Source organism: Electrophorus electricus, chromosome 6, assembly GCF_013358815.1.
Source record: "Electrophorus electricus isolate fEleEle1 chromosome 6, fEleEle1.pri, whole genome shotgun sequence".
Classification (NCBI taxonomy): Eukaryota; Metazoa; Chordata; class Actinopteri; order Gymnotiformes; family Gymnotidae; genus Electrophorus; species Electrophorus electricus.
The window spans coordinates 7525648-7551155 of NC_049540.1; the positions used below are offsets into that span (position 1 = coordinate 7525648).

The following is a 25508-nucleotide window of genomic DNA, read 5'->3' on the forward strand; positions in this document are numbered from 1 at the left end:
TCTTTCCCCCTCCCTCATGAAAAGTCTCTGGAAAGGTCAGGGTGGGAACCACTCCCCTCAGGGCTGCAGCAGGAGCCGTGGTTAATGACCAACGATTGTTCAGCCTTTCTGCTGCCTTTCCCATCCTCATAGCCCATTAATGAGAGAGAGAGAGCGAGAGAGAGTGAGAGAGAGAGAGAGAGAGAGAGAGAGAGAGAGAGAGAGAGAGGAAACAGGAAAAAGGAACTTCTACTCCCTGTGCCTGGACAGAGAAGAGACAAGAGGGTACAAAGAGGGGGTGGGTTGAAAGAGAAATGGTGTGAGAGAGAGAGAGAGAGAGAGAAAGGGAGAGTTCAACCACTTTAGTTCGGGAGGAGGGATGTATGGGGAAGGGTGTTTCTCACACCGTGAGGATTCTTCTCTTGGGATCTTTGAGCTCTGAAACCCTTCTCTGTGGATGCACAGCCCGTGTGTGCCCTGTGCCCCTGGTCGCCCGCAACCCCTCGGCCGGGCGAACATGCGTTACCTGGCCCTCTCTGCTGCTCTGTGCCTGCTCAGCTGCTTCTTAACAGGTTGGTGTCGCTCTCTTATGCAGCACTTTTCCATTTATTCTGAAGCTGTTACTCTTCCTTTCCCCATCTGATCTGATTCTGGTTTGTGGAATGTGAAGGGTATAACATTTATATATCACTGTGTAGCGTATACGCTTATTTACATATAACTTTCATATTATCATCAAAAGATGTCCACTTCTGGAAAGAGGGGTGTATAGGATACCTAGTTTTCTTTACTGAATCATGTTAGGCAGAGAATTGCCACAAACTGTATGTGTAAATAGGGTCTGTATATGTAAACTAATCCAGAATCAGGATTATAGTGATGTGGCACTGTCTATGGCACAGCATGAGAATGTCAGACTGATGTATTGTTGGGTGTTTAGGTGAGCCTCAGACCGATGTAATGTTGGGTGTTTAGGTGAGCCTTGGACCGATGTAATGTTGGGTGTTTAGGTGAGCCTTGGACCGATGTGATGTTGGGTGTTTATGTGAGCCTCAGACCGATGTAATGTTGGGTGTTTAGGTGAGCCCTGGACCGATGTAATGTTTGGTGTTTAGGTGAGCCTTGGACTGATGTAATGTTGGGTGTTTAGGTGAGCCTTAGACTGATGTAATGTTTGGTGTTTAGGTGAGCCTTGGACCGATGTAATGTTGGGTGTTTAGGTGAGCATTAGACTGATGTAATGTTTGGTGTTTAGGTGAGCCTCAGACCGATGTAATGTTGGGTGTTTAGGTGAGCCTCAGACCGATGTAACGTTGGGTGTTTAGGTGAGCCTCAGACCGATGTAACGTTGGGTGTTTGGGTGAGCCTTGGACCGATGTAATGTTGGGTGTTTAGATGAGCCTCAGACCAATGTGATGTTGGGTGTTTAGGTGAGCGTCAGACTGATGTAATATTGGGTGTTTAGCTAAACTTTGCAGCAAATTCAATTCAGTACTCATTGTTCCAACCCTGGGAAGATTAAATCACATAATGTTTCATTTGTTTGTACTCTATGAAGTATTAGATGTGGAATCAGAAGATACAAGTACTTGATATGAAGTGCAGGGGCAGATATATTAATGTGTCCATGACTGAGTGTGTTGTACAAAGCTATTGTTATGGGTTAAGATTGTTCATAAATATCATAAATGTGGGTGTAATGACATGTCTTCTGGCTTTAGAAATTGCGAAATCACCTCCCTCATGTGGTCTTTCTTCTGTCTAATCAAAAACACATAGGCTATGATAGTGTGAAAGGCTGGAATGGCTTTAGCATGATTTAGCTGACATGCCCCACACTGTCCCAGAAATCTCCATAGAGTCTGTGGTAATAGAGTGCACATTTGTGTATGTTTGTGTGTGAGTGTGAGTGTGAGTGTGAGTGTGAGTGTGTGTGTGAGAGAGAGAGAGAGAGAGAGAGAGAGAGAGAGAGAGAGAGAGAGAGAGATACTGAGCTAATCAGAAGTAGATGTTCTATGTTCTTTGCTTCTCTGTGAGGATGGAGGATAACACTGTTGAGCTGACCCTTGCTTCTCCACTGTGTATTGGGTGATGACTTTGGGGAAAGTCCAACTGCAGTGTGCGGTTGGGTGTGCTTGTGTTTAACCTGTATGTGTGATAACCATATAATAGAAATTAGAATGTTCGTTATGCTATCTGTGGATCTGAGCCAGTCATAACAGAGCCATTCAGGCTTCTGATATTACAAGAGTTGAAGAGTGCAGATGTGTCCAGAGACCTATGGGAGTACACTGTATACCATGATGCTTCAGTAATCAGCCTCTGTTCTCTGGGCACTGAAAAGTGGGATCCATCCTTTATCCATATCTGGAGAAAACTGAAAAACAACTGAAAATTTTCAGGGTAGCCCACCAATATGTGTCTGCTGTTTTAAGCATATGAACATATGTCCACAGGAAACCAGTTCTTCAGAGCTGTCCGTTTTAAAAGAATCTTCACAGCTTCAATAATGAAGCAATTTTTTTTGGATAAATTGAAAAATTCATTGGGAGCTTTTGTCAGCGTCTCTGCTCAGCTGAGGGACGAGAGTCCTGCTCTGTGGTTTTCTCTATTCACTTTTCTCCCTGTTGGATCAGTGTTGTGAACAGATGTGTTTCTGGAAACATTTTTCAAGACTTGCCAAAACAATGTCAGCTCAGAAACATAGGCACACACATCTGTGACTCTCACAGATGTGAGAGGTTCATAACTGAGCACACGCAATCTGCTCACATATTCTCCTGTATAGCTCCTGTGCTCACAGATGGTCTGGTATTCCCATGCTCTAAATGTACCGCGTCAAGGTTAGAGCTTCTCTGTGTGATTGGGCAACTTTGTCATTGTTCTTCTGTGGTTGTCTCAAAATGTCAAGAGAATGAAAACTTAATTCTTTAGTACATGAACAAGAATAATAAGCACAAGAACATTCCATGAATTCTTGGCATATATAAATTGATACCAGGTTAATTTGGATGTTTTGAGAGCAACAGGAGGCTCTGGGATGTAAGCCATGCAGAGCAGGTCAAAACATTACCTGATGATTTAATGATCTGTTGTCTTGGTAAGATAAAGATTTTTAACGGTAATTCCCCTGAAGATGAAATCTTGCACTGTTTCCTCCCTAATGAGTCAAACCCCACCCATCTCTCTCTCTCACTCTCTCTCTCTCTCTCTCCCTCTCTGCATCTCTGAGCTGACTGCCTCATGACCACGCCCCTCTCTTTTATCTTTCCATCTACCCACTCCCCCTTTTGACCAAAAATAGAACACTATCGCCTCACATCAGTTAACATTAAACAATGTGACAATGTACCGCCAAGTTTCTATTGAAAAAAATAGGACCTATTTTAGATGGCAATTAAATAAGAGTCAGTGAGCATTTGTGCAGGCATTGCCATTTTTGAAAGCTGCGACTGCCATAACTGGACCTGTTCTACAGTATGCTCTTTGGCAGAGCTCACCCCAGAATGCAGCAGCCCTGATATCTCTGGTCAGTTCTCTCCTCCTAAAGATGACACTGCTTTTTAAAGTCATTTTGTTTAGGGTATTATATGAGAGTTTTGTGTAAGGGATTTGCTCTGCTAGATGCTCAGAAGGTCAGCACTGAATGGCTTTAAAATTCAAATTCTTCATTCTAAAATTTTTTATTTTATTTCCTGCACATGTTTTAGTTTAAAATACTCTGGATAAGTCAGGCCAGGTGTGTTGTTCTTCCTCACCAGGGAAAGCAGATCTCAGATCCTCTCAGAGGGAGTTGGCTGGGAAACACTGATTTGGCCCAGTGTGAAGGCATATTTCTCCAAAACATTCCTTGAGCCCTACTACAAATGCTTGGCAGCCAAGGCATTGTGTATATCACCTGGGCAACCTACATCTACACTGTCCATTGCCCGGACAAGTCACATTGGCATCGCTTATCTGAGCACATGCTCCAACAAACAGATGCCCATTCCAGGCAGATATGCCACAGGTATACTGTCCATTTGTCTACATCTATTTCACTCAGTTTTAGAAAACAAAGGGTAAAAGTGGTCCAATATATTAGAAACTTTTTTTTTTTCAAACCTTACAGATACTGGACAGGCAGCTTCTACCTTGATGGTTCCAGTGTAGACTGAAAAGTGGATGTGTGAGATGTAGCACCTCAGAGAAAACACCTCCCTCCAGAGCCCCTTACCCCACACAACCCCCCGCCTCCCAAACAGACTAATCGTCTCAGCAACAATAATATCAACCAAAATATTTTACAACTTGGAACCAAAGATAAGAGGAAGAAAGCCATCTTTCATTCTGACAGCTCTGTTTGGATGCCTTGAGTGATTTGGACTGGGACCAATAACACACACATACACACTATCACCAGTCCTAATTAACCTCAGTCTTATTTATGTCTGACAAGCTTATCCACTATAACTTTGCAAACAAAATAAGGCCATTTTGTCCTATCAACAAAAGTTCAGTGTGTGAGGGTCATCTGTCAGTGCTGAAGCCCCAAACCTTAGATTGTACACAGACACTGACCCAATCCACATGTGCACAGCTAGCATGACTTTAGTTCTGCATGGGACAGGAAATGTGGAACCTGAGTTTATAAGGTTACAATTAAGATAAGGTTTTAGATAATATTTTGATCTATATAATGCTAAATAATAATAGATCATATTTCGATACTTTGGTATTGATATTTTCCAATCTATGTTCCAATACTTTCCAATTCTACTTTGATAAATTATTGTAATAAATACAGGGTAATTTTGCAGACCTCAGTTTTAGTGTGGAGATGCAGTTAGTTTTCCACCAGCTTACAGCCATCATCTTTATCAAAAGACACATTCCCCATGTCCTCCCTCAGGATACAGAGCGTAACCTCTGCCTCTGCCTCTGCTAGCTCTGCAGCAGGGAGGACAAGCGCGTGGAAGGAGACACACACCTGTTTGCTTAAGTAACGTGCAGACCGTTTAAAATCTTTTCTGGAGGCTGAGTTCAGATCTAGAAAGTAAGTGGATGGGTTTCAGTTGTTTAACAGGCCTCTCTGCCCCTAGACCTGTTGGTTAAAGGCTCTGAGAAAGTTTGAGAGGCTTTAGCAAACATTTGCTAGTCAGATTTCTGGATTCTGCTAATTATCTACGGTCCATGGATTGCTAGTCTGTGGCCTAATGTCATATACCTGCTGGCTGAAAGAATGAATCATCCTACACATGAAACGCTGCTTTCTTTGATGTGGTGTGGGCATGTGTCTGTGCATTTGTTTGGTTGTGTGTGTGTGTGTGTGTGTGTGTGTGTGTGTGTGTGTGTGTGTGTGTGTGAGAGAGAGTTGTGTGAGTGTGTTTGGTTGTATATGTGAGTGTGAGTGTGTTGTGTGTTGTGGTTGTGTGCATATGTGTGTGTGTGTGTGTGTGTGTGTGTGTGTGTGTGTGTGTGCACGCATGGGTGTGTATGTGTGTGGGTATGTGTGTATGGGAGGTTTTGCATTGGGCGTCACTCTCAAGTTACGCTCCGCACCCTGTGCATAGATCTTTTGCTCTGCACTATTCTTGCAACAACAATAGCTGGGTGAGGTTTCCCCCTTTGCACTCTTACACTAATCACTTTCCAGAACTATTCAAACCCTGTGCTGATTAAACTGTTCAAAGATACAACAGTTCATGTTCTCAGATTTAGCTACAAATCAAACTCTTGACATTTCAGGATATACTAGTAGAACGAGCATTGCTATATTGTGCTGTTACCCTCCTGATTGCCTGTAATTATTGTGTCCATGATTAATTAAAAATGCACAAACATTTTTCTCAATGTCCATAATACTCAAAGGTACAAATAGAACCAAACTAGTTTAACAGGAAGTCCTTTGTATTCTTAAAATCTTTTACATAATTGAGGTATAATTAGAGTTAGCTTCTGCAGTGCTTTGAAATGTGAATGAAACACAAGAGTTCAGATCTGTGTTTTTATAGTGTTCTACAAACAGTTTCTTTCTTCAGTATGACATTCACAGCTCTGGAGTTTCACAGAAACACGGGAATAGCTCAATTTCAGCTGAATATGACAGCAAATCCTCCAGAATGCCCCTCAGTGTCTACCAACAAAGTGTGCAGACATCCACAAACCAAATACCCTGCAACAACCTCCACAAATGCGCCTGCTTCCCTGAAAAGTATATATCAGAAAAGCTATACCCTCTACTTTAAAACATTCAGGCCAATCATTAAAAAAATCCCCAAATTCTCTCATCTAAGTGGCAAGACTGTGTCCAGAGATGAGGTCGTCTTGTCATGCATGTGTGAGGGGAGCTCAGAGGATTTCCCTGCTCACCTCACTGACAACCTCAGCACACTCTTATCCATATCAAACCTTAAGACATACTTACTGTAGGTCTAATGTGATTAGTTATTTTCCCAACTCACTACAGTCTAAATGCAGTAAGCCACAACCATTTTCAAGGCAAGCATATCTACAAACAGTCTGAATAAACAAAACTACTTGGTATTTGCAGGATACTTGGCCAACCTACCAGCATGAAAAACAAAAGAAAACCTTTTAGCATGATCACAGTCTGAAATGGGGTAGATGTAATCCCTGTGCGCTGTGTGAGCTCTGGTGTGGGTGGGGATATTTCTGTGGATAACTGATGCATGGCTGAAGATGGCCTGATCTGTGGGGGTTTTGTGGTTTTATTGTGGATGACGCAGCTCCGTGACGTTTCCTCTGTACTCCGACATAGACGGTGAGGAGCCGTTTAACGCAGGGCACCTGCGCTACCTGCATCACTACTGAACACGTCAAAAGCAGCACTTCAGCGCATACTGGAGCAGCACAGTCGCTGCATCCATGCGAAAGCATGTGTGGATTAATGTTTCTCAAATTAGCAAACTCCTCAGTTCAATTGTGAAAGTCCATACTTACAAATATAAATTAAATCCATATTATTAAATCAGCCTAATTGTCATTAATATTACATATTATTACATTATTATGTAACTGGAGCAAGCATAAATTCACATCAGGCCAAAGATAGATATTTTTCTGGCTTCACCATTTCTTGTAAACTAAAGAAGAAACTGCTTTTGGAATCTGGTTCTCACAAGAGAGGTAATACAGTCGTATAATAATGAGATACTTAAAATATAATAAAACACTACACATTTTTCCTCAGCTGAAATTTGAGATGATGTCAGGAACAGTTTTTCCGTTGTCTTGGACAACTTTACACTTATATTTTAGAGAACATGTCTCATGAGAGAAAAGACAATAAGAGCCCGTTAGTGTTGGGTGCAAGTGTACTGTGTATCGCTCACAGGGAAAATACTACAGTTCTGTTGTGTTTTTACCATATTCTTCAGTACATATGCAGTTTATGAAGTTTCTTGGACCTTTGCTATGTTGCACCGCAATTCCTCCTCTCACATTTGTATGGAGAGTCAAATCAAGAGAGAAGAACTAGTCCAGTAAACAGTGAAATACATCCATGTAAAAAAGGTATCGGACAATTACAATAAACACAGCATAGGATGAATAGTAGTCACCACAGGGACCAGGCTGGGAGTCCCTTCAATGTGTCATGGAAATTTGATAATAGGCCCAGGCAAGATGATGTTGCTGGTTTATATCAGCAACATGATAAAGAACGATGATTAATGATAAAGAACAGGATTATAAGAAGATTATGTTGTGCTATGGCAGGATCAGAAACATTTTATAACATGCACCGTTTAAAGGTTGAAACCACGCTTTGAATGCGGTGGCCAGTGCTTCAGTGCAACTGCTGTGAGGAGAGAAGAGCAGAGCAGAGCAGCCCTGCTGTCCTGTTTCCAGATCAGCTTCACATGAGATGCCAGCCTAAAGCGATTCTTAGTCAATTAAAGTTAGACTTAATTTATGCTTATGTTTACACTCCATTATTTATCACTGGGTTTGTAAGTACCTAAGCATTAGTTAAAGAAAGCTTAAACATGGGGTTACCACAGTGACTTAAATAACATATTAGTTTATACAAAAATACGAGCTTGTTATAAGAAGTAATTAATGAAGACTTATGTTAACAATCAGTATTGATCGTTATATTAATAAGTATTCATAGGGTAATTAAAGAGCAATCTTCTGAAATATTAAATGTAAAATAAAGCAGACTTGCCTTTACCTTTAGAGTTCTGCTTGTGTAAGGCTTCATTCACAGATCCATTAATCTGTTATTATTAATGGATTATTGCTGATGTTGTTATTGTTGTTGTTGTTGTCTTCATCATTATTGCTGCTGTGACATGCTGCAGGCAGAGAGCGAGACATGCATGGATGTAACAGAGAATGGGTTTGAATGAAAAATACAAAAACAGAGATAACGCAAAACAAAAGGCACTAGTAAGAGTAAGGCTAAGCAGTGTTGTAAAGAGCAGAGCAGCAGGCCTGGCAGATGCCTGTAGAGGCTTGAATGTGAAGCACTTGAGATGGACACCCAAGGCACTTAAATAGGAGTAATTGAAATGAAGCACAGCTGCAGTTGGTTACTAATAAACAGCTGAATGTGAATGGGGGAGTAGTTGTGAACTGTGAGTGGTGGTTCTTTAGCTAATTGATGACTGATGTATGCCAAGTGCTGCTGTTGTTGTTTGTTTATTTATTTATTTGGAAGGAGTTATTCAAATTATTAAAAAGAACCAAAGGAAAGAGAGTAGTGAGAGAGTCCTGTCTAATTTTAGTGATGAGAGAGTTCTGTCTTACTGCAGTAATAAGAGTCTTGTCTAACTGCAGTTGTGAGACTCTTGCCTAACTGTAGTAGTGACTTTTGTCTAAATACTGCAGTAAGAGTCCTGTCTTACTGCTTTAGTGAGAGAACGTGCTAACGTGCACGCCAGAGTTTAGTAATACTGCAGACTTTCATATAGTACTACAAGAACACAGTGATGAAAACAATTCCCACAGCTCTTGGCTTGTCTGGGTCTTGGAACTGTTCCAACACTTCTGATAAGAGTTCAAATATAGTGGGTGGGGAGCCTCAATTCTTAATGTATAATTGCAACATTTCTGTTTCTTAAAGATTCTTAATCCTGGTTTAACGTCACTTGTTCAGGATGATCATGTTCTGTCCTTCCATGCTTAGGTCTGTGGCTCTGTTGATACTCCAACCTGTAATGTTGCAATGTATTTGTTGTTTTGGAGTTTAAACCTGAATTTTCACAGAATAATTTTCTAGTTCACTTATTAATAAGACGCTTTATATTGTGGGCATGTGTACTGCAGGCTGCGCTCTGGACCTGTCTGACGTCACCCTGATAAACCCAGAACCCGTGGTGTCAGCGGCAGACACCTCTTTGCTGTGTGTGAGCAGCGACTGGACGTACCCTGGTTCCACTTCCCTCAGCCTGGGCCGAGAATTCCCACTCCCGCAGCCGGAGATCTTGAGCACGGCGGCAGACGAAGTGCACCGCTCCGCTGCCAAGGTTACGTGGAAGACACGTAGCGAGATATACGGAGCTTTCTTCTGCCAAGCCAAGAACTCCAGCGGCAGCAAAGTCTACACTTACAAAATACCGCACGAAGGTAAATGGACAATGCAACAATTTTACTGAACCATGGATAGATTCACTTGGGCTTTGAATATAAGTACACAGCAGTTGATTATTCTGTTTATCTCAGGCTCCCTACACATCTGGATCCATTGTAGTTTTACTCCATATTGCGTAGGGTGGCCTTCCTCTGCTATTTATCAGTGCAGAAGTGCGAGAGTAACCAACAATGCTTTAATGTTTGGCTGATAGCCTACAATCCTTCCTCCTGTTTAGCTCCACCAAGCGATCGGCCTTCTGCAGAGCTGTCCGAGAAATTTCTCTGTGGGTTTATTCTGGAAAAAACAATCCAACAAATAGGCAATGTGCATTGTGTTTGGCACTCCCCCTCCATGAAAGGAAGGCAGTGATTCACCTGGATGTCATGATTGTTTTGGAAATCAAGGCTATTTTTATTTTGCTTCTTTAGACCCCAGTAGCACTGTCCAATTGACAAATAAGCAATGTTCAGCATTTCCATGGGATGCTTAAAAGGAAAACAGCGTCTGGTCAATCAGGCAGGAATGTTCTTAGAGAGAAATAAATGATATTGTGAAAAAATAAACTGGAATTGGCCCCCTTACACCCTGAATGCAAAGTGCTGACTTGGGTCCTGTGCCCATTCAACGTGCAGGACCAGTGTGGGATCATTCCTGACAGATTCAGTCATGTTTGTAGCTATCTGTGTGAGCTAATAGAAACAGATTGGGAGCAGATGAATGAAGTGTTTAACTTCAGTAGGTTTTGGCACTTGCTAAGTCGTTCTTGGTCATATGGAAAATGCATTCATTTCTGTCTTTTAGGATTTTTTTTATTATTATTGTTTTTTATGTCTGCTTAAATGGAGTTGTGATACCCTGCGGTCTACTGGGGATGTTTAAAGGTTTTTCAACATCTTTCAGCGGCGTTCCTTCCTGAAGCTCTCACTGTGACGGCAAGCAAAGGAGATGATGTCAACATCTCTTACACAAGAAGGAAGGTGGTCCAGGAGGACGCGGTCATCTACAAGACTGTTATAGGTACGCGGACAGCACCCTGCTCATGAACGCCACTGAGCGTGACCCAGAAGGACATTCCAGTGACCACACTGTCACTGCTGTGGAGAGTCACATTCTTCAATTTAGTGAAGGTCATTTAGCGTAGCAGTCATTTATCTTCATTTGATTCCATTTGGTTCATTGGAACTCTTTTGTTTTCTTTCTTCAATCATCAACAAAGATCAGTATTTCGAGACAACTGTGCTTAAGCAGGACATCAAGGATTCAGTGTCGTATTCCCTCAGCAACGTGACAGTCTCGCATGATGGGATCTACACCATCCGCTACATGTCCGGAGCCCTGCCCACTGCTGCCATCACCCGCCTCATAGTTAGGAGTCAGTCCAGCACCCTCCACACACACACACACACACACACACACACACACACACACACACACACACACACACACACACACACACACACACACACACACACTAATATTACTTTAATATTTTGTGTAGGATAAAAACCATTTTATTTTACACAATATGGTTACAAATGGAACGACTTAGAATGGAATATAATCCTGCTGGAATGATTTGTGTTGATCTGCCTTGGTGTTGTTAATGGCAGGCTGTAAGGCAGGTCTGTGGGGTTCTAACTGTACCAAGGCCTGCCCGGCCTGCATTAACGGTGGAGTGTGTGATGACAAGACGGGAGAGTGTATCTGTCCCCCAGGCTTCAAGGGGCCCACCTGTGAGACAGGTAACACGCTCATCTCTGTAATGCACACAGTCACAATTCAAACAAGAGCCTTGAAATATATATATGTACTCTGCATTTACAGACTGAGTAAACACTTACTCACTGTTCATCATGCTCATTAGTGTTAATGATTAGGCTCATAATCCCTTGTGCTGTGTGTGTGTGTGTGTGTGTGTGTGTGTCTAGTGTGTGGTGAGGGTCGCTTCGGTAGGAGCTGTAAAGAACGCTGTGTAGACCACCAGTGTCGCTCCCTGGTCTTCTGCCTCAGAGACCCGTACGGGTGCTCGTGTGCATCTGGTTGGCAGGGTTTGAACTGCAGCGAGGGTGAGGGTCACTGCGACCAAACGCCTCCTCCTCACGTCACCTCCACCTCAACTCCTCCTCACCTCAGCCCCTCCTCACTCCTCCTCTTAGCTCCTCCTCACTCCTCCTCCTCACCTCACCTCCACCTCAACTCCTCCTCACCTCAGCTCCTCCTCACTCCTCCTCTTAGCTCCTCCTCACTCCTCCTCCTCACCTCACCTCTTCCTCATCGCCTCCTCACCTCAGCTCCTCCTCAGCTTCTCCTCACTCCTCCTCCTCAGCTCCTGTGCTTAACAGCATGCATCCCAGAGCTCTTATTTCTCCCTCTCCACCCACAGCCTGCCGTCCTGGTTACTATGGTGCCGGCTGCAAGCTGAAGTGTGTGTGTAGGGAGAGTAGGGGGACCTGCGATCGCTTCCGAGGATGTGTGTGTCCCGGCAGACACGGTGTCCACTGTGACAAAGAAGGTAAAACTGCAATACAGTAACAAATACAACATTTCTAATAGCAGCATCTAGAGGCCATGGAAGACGTGTTTTTATTTCATGTGAACAAATTAGTTTAACGGGGCCACAGGATACTAAATAGACATCACAAAATTGCAAATCATGTGTACACATTAGTTTATTTGTGCTACATTTACATTTACGGCATTTAGCAGACGCTCTTATCCAGAGCAACTTACAAAAGTGCTTTGTTATTTACTCATAGAATATATACTAGTAGAGGATAGTAGGTTAGAATCAAACATACCAATGAACTAGAATACTGTAGAAACAGGGATGAATGCTGATACCTAGAAGTGCAAATACATAAGGTCTATCCTAAACAATGATAAGTGCTATAAACAATAAGTGCTGGAGTTTGTTAAACAACATAAGCAACATAAACAATACCCTACAGTAAGTACTAATTTAGTCAGTCAATATGGGAGCAGTGCCAGTTGTCCTTTAAATATTCTGCAAATAGATGGGTCTTCAGTCTGCGTTTGAAGACTGCAAGGGACTCTGCTGTCTGGACAGCAAGCGGGACTTCATTCCACCATTTTGGAGCCAGGACAGAAAATAGTCTCGATGCTTGTCGTCCATGAGGTCTGAAGCAGGGTATTTCAAGCCGAGCCGTACTTGAGGTTCGAAGTACTCGAGGTACGGATCGGGCTTTGACCATTGACCTCATGTATGAAGGGGCTGGTCCATTTTTGGCTTTGTAGGCAAGCATCACAGTTTTAAATCTGATTGCTCTTAGAGGAAGACCAACAAGTAGTGAGTTTCAGTAGTCTAGCTTTGAGATCACAAGAGACTGCACAAGCACCTGGGTAGCTTCCTGCGAGAGAAAGGGTCGAATCTTTCGTATGTTACAAAGGAGGAATCTGCAAGACCGGGCTAGATTAGAAACATGAGTTGAGAACGACAACTGGTTGTCCAATGTTATGCCCAGGCTATGTGCAGCTTCAGATGGTGATACCAGTTCAGAAGCTCAGTTTTACTGGGGTTGAGCTTCAAGTGGTGGGCTGTCATCCATGACGTGATGTCAGTCAAGCATGCTGAGATACGTCTGGAGACCTGCGTGTCAGAGGGTGGAAAAGAAAGAAATAATTGAGTGTCATCAGTATAGCAGTGGTAGGAGAAACCATGAGAAGATATTACATCACCAAGAGAACAAGTATACAAAGAGAAGAGAAGGGGGCCCAATACTGAGCCTTGTGGAACACCAGTGGAGAGTCTACACAGTTTGGATGTGGATCCTCTCCATGTCATCTGATAGGACCGTCCCTCCAGATAGGACTGAAACCATCTCCAAGCAGAGCCAGTCACACCAAGCATGGAGAGAACAGAGAGAAGAATGTTGTGGTTCACTGTGTCAAAGGCTGCTGAAAGGTCTAGAAGAATCAAAACAGATGACATGCTTTAGCAGCATGAAGTTTCTCGGTCACTGCTATGAGGGCCATTTCTGTAGAATGTGCTGGTTTGTAGCCAGACTGATTGGGATCATGCAGCTGGTTCTGGGTAAGAAAAAGAGACAATTGATGATAAACTGCTCATTCAAGGGCTTTTGAGAGGAAAGACAGAAGTGATACCAGTCTGTAGTTGGTAACGCTGGAGCTGTCAAGTGTGGCCTTCTTGAGGATTGGTACCACCCGGGCGGTTTTGAATGCAGTTGGCACGTATCCAGAAGATAAGGAGTTGCTGATGATGACAGAGATGAAAGGAAGCAGATCTCTTGTGATTGTCTGGAACAGAGTGGAAGGAATTAGATCTAGTGGACATGTAGTTGGATTGCTGGAAGTCAGGAGTTGAAGAATTTCATCTGTGGAGAGAGGAGAAAAAGAAGTCAGAGAGTTGGATGTTGGGGAATCCACATTGGCTGGAGAAGTGGGAACAGAGGAAAAGGACTGGTGGACTGCTACAACTTTCTCCTCAAAGATCCTCCGGAGTAAGAGACGAGGAACGAGGGGGAGGGGAAGGATTAAGGAGAGAAGAAAAAATAGTGAAGAGCTTGCGTGGCTCGGATGCTGATGATTCGAATTTCTCTCTGTAGTAGGATGACTTTGCAGATGTTGCTTCCAGTGAGAACTTGGAAAGGAGAGACTTGTATGAGCTAAGGTCTGAATCTAGGTGAGATTTCCTCCACCACCTCTCTGTAGTCCTTAGTTCTCTCCTGTGGCAGTGAAGTGTTTCTGTTAGCCAGGGGGCAGGTGGGGAGGACTTAGCAGGTCTAGAGGGCACAGAAGATTCATTGATGTGGAGAGTGTAGAAATGAAAATATTTGTAACTGTATCCAAAGAGAGAGGATGGAGAGTCAGGGTGAGGAAGAGTGGACAAAATAGTAGAAGTAAAGGAAGAGGGAGTTATGAAGTGCAGATTGCGACGGAGGAAGGAGGAACATGTTGGAGAGGACTGGATGGAGAGAGAAGGAAGGGAGAGAGAGAAGGATAGAAAGTGACGGTCTGAGAGGTGGAGGGGGGTGACTGCGATGTCCGGTGTTGTGGTGGTACAGGTGAAGATCAGGTCCAGAACATTGCCCGCTTTGTGAGTCAGAGGGCAGTGGTTGAGGGTGAGGTCAAATGCTGTCAAATGCTGTCAACAGCAGAAGGATGCAGGAGAAATGCAGCTTGTCTGATGGAAGGTTGAAGTCTCCAAGGAGAATGAATGGATTTCCTTCAATGGGGAATTGACTCAGAAGAATATCGAGCTCATCAATGAAGTGATCTAGGGGTCCTGGAGGGCGGTAGATGACAATGATAAGAAGTTTGCTGGGGAAAGACACTGTAATAGCATGAAATTCAAAAGAGGAGATGGAAAGAGTAGAGAAGGAAAGTGGAGTGAAACACCACTTTCGAGACAATAGTGCTATTACTCTTGTTTTTAGTTTTTCTTGTTTTTGTTTTTCTTGTTTTTTGACCAACATAAACTATTCAGGACATATTGACCTGATATAGAAGAAATATTTGGCAAAAGTGTTGGTCAGTGGTGAAAAATATAAGCATAGACTTACTCATGATTCGTTTGCTCATTCCATTATGATTACGAGGGTAATTATCGGTGCTGAAAAGCACCGGGCTTGTTTTTACAACCGATTTTCAGAAACATAAACTATTCAGTTATTTATTACTATGAATTCAATAGATGAAACACAATTGTGAGTTGCACTGTATTGTGTCTATGTGGAAAAATGAAAAAAAATAATAAAAAATCTGTACGCATACACCGTTCCCTTGCCTCCGGTCCACCCACACACCTACTTTGTTCACACATCCGCTGCTGCAGGAACAGGGCCACAGTTTGATTCATTTGAGTACTTGAAATACAAAAAAATGCAAACACAAATAAAGTAAATAATGTAGACGATTTGAAATTACATTAATTTTATGTAACATTGCATGGTAACTAATTCATATGCACAGTTTAATACATTGTGACATTATTAATTTTATGTAACATTGCATGGTAACTAATTCATATCCACAGCTTAATACATTGTGACATTATTAATTTTATGTAACATTGCATGGTAACTAATTCATATGCACAGTTTAATACATTGTGACATTATTAATTTTATGTAACATTGCATGGTAACTAATTCATATGCACAGTTTAATACATTGTGACATTATTAATTTTATGTAATATTGCATGCTAACATTCATATGCACAGTTTAATATGTATTAAACTGTGCATATGAATGTTAGCATGCAATATTACATAAAATTAATTATTAATTTTATGTAACATTGCATGGTAACTAATTCATATGCACAGTTTAATACATTGTGCACACAAATTATAAACTTTCTTTCATGCCCATAGCATTTGATTAAAAAAGTCAATTCTGGCTGTTTGAGTGTGTTGAGTGTGGAGTGTGTTGTCTGTGTGTTGAGTGTTATACGTGGAGTGTGGACTGTGTTGGGTGTGTGTTGAGTGTTGTATGTGGGGTGTGCTGACTGTGTTGGGTGTGTGTTGAGTGTAGCAGTAGCTCAGTGTTTAAGGTACTTGACTTGTAATCAGAAGGTTGCTGGTTCAAGCCTCACCACTGCTATGTTGGCACTGTTGGGTCGCTGAGCAAGACCCTTAATACTCAAGTTGTACACAGTCATAATTGTAAGTTGCTTTGAATAAAAGCATCAGCTAAATGCCATAAATGTAAATTTTGTGTGTGGTACAGTCAACTACATCAACAATTCCACGTTCTATATTGAACACTGGCTGGGGTTTGTTCCTCTGTGCCTGGTATGGTTCCCTGGCTGACAGATGTAGCTGTGGTCATAGTGAGCAGTCTCAGAGATACGGAGCTGAACGCCGGCGCCTCCTTTGCCGTGAACTGCTCAGCACGAGGCCAGCCAGCTCCGCTACACCGCGAAATCCTCCTGCTCAAGCCAGACAAGACCGTTGTATATGTAAGAGCCACCAATCACATTCATTGTAGACAAAGAGCAGGAAGTGCACATAAACAAGTTTATGTTTTATTTACTACACTGGTGTATATGCAGCATCAGTCGCCATATGATGTAGTGTTGACAAGACCTTGTACTTTGATGAGTTTAAAGGCACTGCTCTTCAAACCTGTCTTTTGTCGGTGTTGGTGTTAATGTTGGTGTCGGCACAGGCTGTGGACACAGAGACCGAGAATGACCAGAGCACCTCCATGTTCAGGGTGGAGTCCGTCAACGTGTCTGATGCAGGTCGCTGGCACTGTCAGGTGAAGACCACCGGCGTCCAGGTGGAGAAAGGCTTCTCTGTCAATGTTAAAGGTGAGAATGGATTCACACTTACTCCCGGCTGATCTTAGATCAGCATCTCTTAGCCAAAGCCTAGTGGTGACCATCTGCAAAAGGAATATACTGAACTCCGATCAGCTGCTGAAGGCCTTATCTTCTCATTATAGTTCCGCCACAGCCTCAGAACCCCCCGTTGCTGAATAGCAGTGGACCATATCATCTGGTAGTGCTGGTCAATAAAGATCCCTACACTGGGGACGGACCTGTGACCTCAGTCCGGCTGGCCTACAAGGCAGTCAATTCATCTGCGTGGGAGTCAGTAGAAGGTAGGAGTGCCTGCTCTTGACTGTTTTTTATGATGTTGATGTTTCGTAAAGTTTTGTTTTCTGTTACTAGCCAGAGAACTGAGTATCCACAGAAGCTTGGTCTAATCCTTCATTTCTGACAGGTTTTTGCTGTAAGTAAGCCACAAATCTGCTTAGAGTATAGGTTTTACATAAGCTGTTATGTAACCCCTGTGGTATTAATATTGTTATTTTGTTACTGTCAAAATGAAACACACTGAAACTCTTGGCCCAGTGCTCTACTCCTCATTGGAACATTTCAGGTCAAAAGTCAGAGGTTAACTCCTAGTGCTTGGAAACCCACATGGATTAGTTGTAATTTCCATTCCATGGTGGATTCAAAGCAACAGAAAGAAAAATGGGTCAGATGAGCTAAACTCACAAATCCAAAAACAAAATATGACTGCGCAGAACAATGCAAGTGATGTAACGTTTTTCCGGAAAGACCCTTTGTTTTCCTCTGACAGAGGAAAAGGACATAATTAGCTCCAGAAATATCTTCGTCATTTAAGTACTGTTTGGTTTAATTCTGCATTGTTTATAATATGTCTTAGTCATAGTCATAACTAAAAAAAGGTGAAATTGTGTTCATCTGTAGCATGCATGGACTAGGCTTTAAAGGGCGAGAGGGCTGCCTCGGCGGCTGAAGGGAAAACTGGCGGATATGTTTCAGCGGTTTACCAGGCCTCTCTGACCCCTGGCCCTGCATTCCTGAGAGGGATAACATTCACTAGTCAAGCAGACTTCTGACATGTCCACAGTTTGCTAGTCTATGTTTACATTTCATAATGAATTACCCTAAGAATGGTGTGTGTGTGTATGTGCACAGAGGTTAAGATTTAGGTGTGTGAATAGTATTAAATTAGCAACAGTAATACTCAAGTCTATATAAATATAACACAATAATAACAATAATAAGACAGTAATGTGTGTGTGTGCGTGTGTGCGTGTGTGTGTGTGTGTGTGTGTGTGTGTGTGTGTATGCGTGTCTGACAGCGAGTGGCTCTCAGGTGAAGCTGGAGAATCTCTCCCCTATGACAGAGTACACTGTTTCTGTTTGGCTGAGCCGCAAGGGGCCTGGAGGCACCGGCTACCCAGGACCTGAAGCTAACTTCTTCACACAGATGCTGGGTAATACACACACCCCCCCACACACACACACGCACCCACACCCACACACGCACACACACACACACACTCACTCTCACACATTCATACAATGAGTTTCAATATAATAGTATATTCAATATAATACAATATTATGTCTTTCAAGCATTAGTTCATTTGCTTTACATCTAGGATACTGAGTATGGTCCAGGTGTCTAAAAATGTCCAAAATGAAGTAGAATTTGACATGATAACAATTTGTCTTCAAACTGCTTCACTAAACCAATCTTACACTCATTCAACAAATATCTGCAAAATATTTTCCAACAGAAGTCAACATTACAGTTAGCAATAACAGGAAAGTGAAAGTAAACTGATGGAATTCCACTACAGATGTGCGTCTCCCCGTAGGGGTCAGGCTGACCCCGCTGAACCAGACCTCCCTGGCCTTGACCTGGAATGCCGCCCCGGCTGCTGCCCTCGCCACAGATGACTGGAGCTATGAGGTGGTATGCAGGCAGGTTGGGGCAGCGGAGGGGCTCGTGCGGAGCTTTCGCCTGCCTGCGAACTCCACAGGCACCCAGCTGGGGGAGCTCCATCCCCGGCAGCTGTATCAGTGCAGCGTGAAACTGAGCGGCCGGGTGGCAGACCCGTGCCACACCTCCATTACTGCTTGGACGCTCAGCGATGGTAAACAAGGGCTCTACCCGACTCTAAGCACAGCTCCTGGGAATACTGAAATTTAAAGCCTAAACATTTCAATTCAAACACTAAAGCTTGAGTGACATTTTCTAGCACCTCCTTTAGCTCCACCCACTTCTCTCCTTCAAACCAGAACTACCCCCTGCCCCGACTGATGTGTTCGCTTCCAACATCACCGACTCCTCCGCCATCATTACCTGGGCCATCGCCGAGGGCCACTCCATCTCCAAGGTGGTCATCCGTTATCAGGAGATGGAGAATGACGACTACAGACAACAGGTGGAGCTGGCAGTGCAGGTGGAGCAGAGGAACATGCACTTTCAGCTGCGAGGGCTCAAGCCTGATGCGGACTATCTGCTGGAGCTCTGGTCTAAAAACAACATAGGCGAGAGCCAGGAGAAATTGCCCATCAGTCTGAGGACACTAAGTGCAGAAGAAAACTTTCGTGAGTTGTCCCCCCCCCCCCACCCCCAAACACACACACACACACACACACACAGACATCGGTCACTAATTTAATATTTTTCACACACCTAAACCTCTCTAAGCGAAAGGAATTCTTTTAGTTCAGTCAGTGTAGAGCTCTCCATTAGAGAAACACATCTCCATTAGAGCTCCAGAGAGCTGGTTCTTTGGTCTGGTGATCTGAGCATGTAGGCTCCCTGGAAGACTACGATTGCTACCCTCAGTCTTTGCTAAACCTCTCCATTAGAAAAGGACCTTTCCATCAGAGACAGGCATCTCGGTTAGAGAAAGACCTCCATTATCCAACGAGCTGAGACAGGTGTTGGGTGCAGGACACTAATCAGAGCACTAAGCAGAGGATTATAGAGGAACGCCAGAAGCTCTAGAGAAAATATCAGTAACTCCATTCTAATAGGAAAAACTGCTCCTGACTTCAGTGAAAAAGCCGTGTGGCTCTGACGTCAGTGAAAAGGCCGTGTGTTTGTGCTTGAGTGATTGACTGCTTTATTAGGCACACTTCTGCATATGTATGATGGCATGATCATGTTGTTGCCTAGGGTCATACAGATGGGAATGTGTATCCCTGTGTGTGTGTATTTCTGTGTGTGTGTGTTTGTGTGTGTGTGTGTGTGTTTGTGTGTGTGTGTATGGGGGTTTGACCATGTGATCATGGTTTAGGGCTGTACGGACTCGGTGCTGATGGGAACCTGCTCTTCTATGCCATCCTGGGCTCGGCTGGCATGACCTGCCTTACCGTCCTTCTGGCCTTCTGCATTATCCTGCAGCTCAAGAGAACCTCCTTTCAGAGGCGCATGGTACACACCTTTTATAACAGCCTGTGTGTGTGTGTGCGTGTGTGTATGATCAGAGAATCAGAGAAGTGACTCCTCTGTTCTTTCTTCATGCCTGTTGTTTACCAGAGGCCTTTACAAACATCCTCAATGCCCTTGATTTGATTAAATTACCAAAGTTGAATTGAATCCTGTATTCACACCCGTTTCCTGCACGCCACCTCTAACCTCAGAGGGAGGAACCAGTGGTCCAGTTCAGCTCAGGATCCTTGACCAGGATCAAGAAAGCAAAGAGCTCCTCCCAGGCTGTGCCATACCCCACGCTGGAGTGGAGCGACATCAAGTTCCAGGATGTGATCGGAGAGGGAAACTTCGGCCAGGTGCTGAAGGCCCGTATCAAGAAGGACGGCCTGCGCATGGACGCCGCCATCAAGAGGATGAAAGGTCGGCCGAGGCCAGCGGAGGCGCATGCTGTCGTAGGGCTTTAAACGTAGCAGGACGGGTGGTGTGATGTCAGCTGGCGCAGGTGCACTGTGCTGTCTTGTTGCCATGGAATCCGTGCGAGTGCTCTTCACTTGCCCCGTGTTTCAGAGTACGCGTCCAAGGACGACCACAGGGACTTTGCCGGGGAACTGGAGGTGCTGTGTAAACTGGGACATCACCCCAACATCATTAACCTGCTGGGAGCCTGCGAACACAGAGGTACGAGCCCCACTATGGCCTTCCCCCAACCTTTCGCGCTAAAAAACCTCAGCACGGTAACCCCCGGGGCCACGCCCCACCCCCTTCCCATCCCCACAGGTTACCTGTACCTGGCGATCGAATTCGCTCCACACGGCAACCTGCTGGACTTCCTGCGGAAGAGCCGCGTGCTGGAGACAGACCCTGCCTTCGCCATTGCCCACAGCACGGCCTCCACTCTCTCCTCCCAGCAGCTGCTACATTTCGCTGCCGACGTGGCCCGGGGCATGGACTACCTGAGCCAGAAGCAGGTGGGGGTGGAGAACATACCTCCCTGTCGATCAGTGCCTCGTTCAGCGTTTGCTGATGTCTGCCAGGTCACTAGGACAGGAAAGAGATTGCCAGCTACAGAAGAGAGCTGTTGTAACTAAATGGGGTAAAAAATTAAAAAAAAGGAACTTAAAACAATAAGCAAAACCACAAACAACACTTTGGAGTTTGGGAGCGAAGCGCTCCAGAATAGGCAGGGCTGCAGCAGAGACTGTGTGTGTGTGCTGTATGAGACTTTGTGTGAGGTGGTTCGATGTGATATTTCTTTTTCCGCATTGAAACGTGGCCTGCTTGTAGTTCATCCACCGGGATTTAGCAGCCAGAAACATCCTGGTGGGGGAGAACTTCATAGCGAAGATCGCTGACTTTGGCCTCTCACGTGGTCAAGAGGTGTACGTGAAGAAGACCATGGTAATGTCCTGACGCACCCGTTAGTGCACACAGTCCTGCTTTGTTATGATAATCGATAGTTCACAGATGATGAGCTGGTTGAGATGGACCTGCTGTTTCTCGCGTTCACAGGGCCGACTGCCTGTACGATGGATGGCCATCGAATCTCTGAACTACAGTGTGTACACAACCAACAGTGACGTGTAAGCTTCTGTTGTGAATAAGTGGTATTAACTGTACTTATGCTGACCTTGAATGCAAGTTGGAGTATTATTATATTGGTTTGAGGATGAGATGGTCAAGCTTTTCTCTCTCTCTCTCAGATGGTCATATGGAGTACTTCTCTGGGAGGTGGTGAGTTTAGGTCAGTTCTTTTAAAATTGATTGAGATTTCACACATACTTTTAGCAAAGATAGTCGGAGTAGAATAGGGCACTCCTAAAAGGGCCCTTGTTAAACATGAATGTTTCCATTAAGATTAGTGAGAATGGGGAAAGTGATGTTAAGATGTGAAGGTAATGTCTCTAGGGAGAGTGAAAGTAACGTCTCTGGGGAGAGTGATGGTAACATCCCTGGGGAGAGTGATGTAATGTCTCTGGGGAGAGTGATGTAACGTCTCTGGGGAGAGTGATGGTAACATCCCTGGGGAGAGTGATGTAACGTCTCTGGGGAGAGTGATGTAACATCTCTGGGGAGAGTGATGTAATGGAACTGTCGGGAGAAGGATGATAATGGAAATCTGGGTTGGTTCTGGTTTGCAGGTGGCACACCTTACTGTGGCATGACCTGCGCCGAGCTATATGAAAAACTACCCCAGGGCTATCGGCTGGAGAAACCACTCAACTGTGACGATGAAGTGTAAGTGTATGTGTGTATTGGGGGGTAAAAAAAAAAAACTTAGGACAGGCATACTGTCAGCCAATGTTTTCAGAGTTAAGGGTTAAAAGAGCTGAGATGTATGGCATCTAAAGTTTCCTTTATTCCTCTCTCCTGCATCCTCTCACCCTTCTTCTATCCCTCACTCCCTCTCTTTCTCCCACTCTCATTCTATCCCTCTCTATCCCTCTCTCCCTCTGTAGCTTTGAGCTGATGAGACAGTGCTGGAGGGAGAAGCCCTATGAAAGACCCTCATTTGCGCAGATCCTGGTGTCTCTCACTCGCATGCTGGAGGAGAGGAAGGTGAATCAGACAGAACACACCACAGCATGCGTTACACAGCACCACACACACACACACACACACACACACACACACACACACACACCACATAGCAAATACACACAACACACAATATACCCAGCGTTTTATACAGCACCACACACACACACACACACACACACACACACACACACACACCACACAACACAGTACACACAACAGCACGCGTTACACAGCACCACACACACAGCACCACACACACACACACACACACACCACAGCACACATTACACAGCACCACACAACACAGTACACACAACAGCACGTGTTACACAGCACCACACACACACACACACACACGCCACAGCACACGTTACACAACACCACACAAAACAGTACACACAACAGCACGCGTTACACAGCACCACACACACACACACACACACACACACACACACACACACACACACACACACCACATAGCACATACACAACACACAATATACCCAGCGTTTTATACAGCACCACACACAACACAACACAACACAGTACACACCGCAGCACACATTATACAGCACTGCACACAACACAACACAACACAGTACATTACATAACACAATACACACAACACTATGCACACTATATACTATATACCACAGCATGTTACACAGCACTACACACAACACATTACAAAGCACAATACATGCAACACACTATATACACAGCACATTACACAGCTCCACATACAACACACAACACAACACAAAGCATACTGCACATTACATATCCCTTTACATGGCACAACACACAGCACAATGCACAACCTAAGAAAATGTTATTTACAAAATTATGTTGTTAAAAAAAACAAAAATATAAAAACAATACAGTACACAAAACAGAATTCAATACAATACACAACACATAGCATAGATTTACACATAACATAACTCAGTCCAATCCAGCTCATTACATAGTACTATACACAGCACAACACACAACATGATACAATGTGCAGAAAAACACCTTACACTGCACCACATGCAAAACAACTGCTTGCATGTACTAAATGGCTGCTGTTTAGATGTGCATATACCTTTTTTTTTTTTTTTTAGGAATAAATGGATATGTAATGATTGACGTTTTCTGTTCAATGTAGTGTGAAAATGGTAATGCTGTTTTCATAAATATTTCATGTCCTGAAGTGGCTACAAATGGCTAACTTCACCCATCAGGCGCGCTTTTAAACACTGCCCCCTGGCGGCTGTATGCAGTGTTGCAGAGTAAGGTGTACAGTAACTGTCTCCTCTCCCTCCCCAGACGTATGTGAACACCACGCTGTATGAGAAGTTCACCTATGCTGGCATCGACTGTTCGGCTGAGGAGGCAGGCTAAACGACGCAGCGGGGGCGTGCTGGGCTACTGCCTCCTCCCCAACCTCCTCCCCCACCCAACGTGGTGGAGGCACGGTGGTGGTGTGGATCTGGCATGTGCTGGATATGTATCATAAAGTTGTCAAGGTTTATGCAATCCTCTGATCGGGATTCACGGACTACAGTCTTTTTGCACACATTGTGTATTCCTGTTATATAATGACAAACAGAAAAAATATCAGTTCATATGTCTAGTTTATGTTTAGTCTAGTTTATCATCCTGACCATGGCTGTAAAATAGTTGTGTCAAATGGGCATGTAATATTGTTGTTAATGTGATAATGGGTTGGTCTGAAAGACAGAGAGACAGTGACAGTGAGACAGTATTAAACAATAAGCCTAAACTGTAGATGTATATTACAAATTCCAAGCTGCAGATAGCAGACTTTTTGTTTGATGGACTAAGCTTTGAAGAGCTGTGTGTAGAATATTCATACTCGCAAGACTTTTTAGGGACCAATAAACTTGTGAAATACTTTTATTATGGTGAGTGCATTATTGCACATTGGGAAATCCTGGTTTTGGAATAAATCAACAGGGTGGCAGGCTAAATAAATACATTTGAGAATTGGAGAAGAATGTACATTCACTCATGCACATTCACTCTCACTCACACTCTTTCAGTTCAGTTCAGTGAGATTTACTGTCATGACCATATTAAGTTACAGTATTGTCAATCATTAAAACAAGACTGAACATTAAGGATCATTAAAGTGAATTTAAGAAAATATGCAAAAGCAGAAAATATCAGAAATTGTAACATTAGACAATATAACCTCTATTAATAAGAATATTTACTATGTCTCTTTTTTAAAGAGTTGGGCAGGACATTACATGCGGTCTACATTCAGTTGTGCTGTTCAGTGTTGCAGCCTGTAAAGGTAAAACCCCTCAACCTGGTTCAAACTGCACTGGAACAGGGCTGGAGTGTGCAGATGAGTCTGTGCAGTTTTCACTGCATTTAAATAAGTTCCACTGGCAGTGCATACCAGTACCATCCCCGCTAGTCTCCACGACTCCGTTAGGCTGGCTGACGTCTCAGAGTTGCAGGGCTGTTTTGCAATAAGCAGGAAGGCATGGAGACCAAACCCAGGACATGCTGGCACAGGCAACCAGTAAGAAACAGAAGAATGTCAGTTTCCAAGAAGATGAAGATCATTGTTTATTTTGTAACTTGTATAAAGTGGCTTCGTGCTACAGTATGAAGCAAATACAATCCAAGGTCACACTGAAGTGTCCAAATGTAAACATGTAAAAATGTTGCTTTGCTTCCTTTTTTGAATAGAG

General features: G+C 43.7%; 1 protein-coding gene across 1 annotated transcript; it reads left to right on the top strand.

Moving 5' to 3' along the window:
• Positions 1–244: 244 nt before the first annotated feature.
• tek (TEK tyrosine kinase, endothelial) lies at positions 245–24705 on the top strand. Its single transcript, XM_027018827.2, has 23 exons — positions 245–551; positions 9253–9552; positions 10460–10576; positions 10776–10931; positions 11170–11301; positions 11488–11625; positions 11943–12071; positions 16357–16502; positions 16712–16856; positions 16991–17149; positions 18164–18298; positions 18668–18964; positions 19110–19421; positions 20120–20256; positions 20466–20676; positions 20824–20934; positions 21034–21224; positions 21541–21654; positions 21766–21836; positions 21957–21997; positions 22395–22491; positions 22713–22812; positions 24109–24705. Exons 1-23 carry the CDS (start codon positions 437–439, stop codon positions 24181–24183), a joined length of 3429 nt encoding a protein of 1142 aa, XP_026874628.2. The 5' UTR covers positions 245–436; the 3' UTR covers positions 24184–24705.
• The last annotated feature ends 803 nt before the right edge of the window (positions 24706–25508 follow it).

Coding starts and splice junctions, on each gene's coding strand:
- tek (XM_027018827.2), top strand. CDS start 437: ATGCACAGCCCGTGTGTGCCCTGTGCCCCTGGTCGCCCGCAACCCCTC. Junction 10,577..10,775: donor CATCTACAAGACTGTTATAG/GTACGCGGACAG, acceptor TCATCAACAAAG/ATCAGTATTTCGAGACAACT. Junction 11,302..11,487: donor GGGGCCCACCTGTGAGACAG/GTAACACGCTCA, acceptor GTGTGTGTCTAG/TGTGTGGTGAGGGTCGCTTC.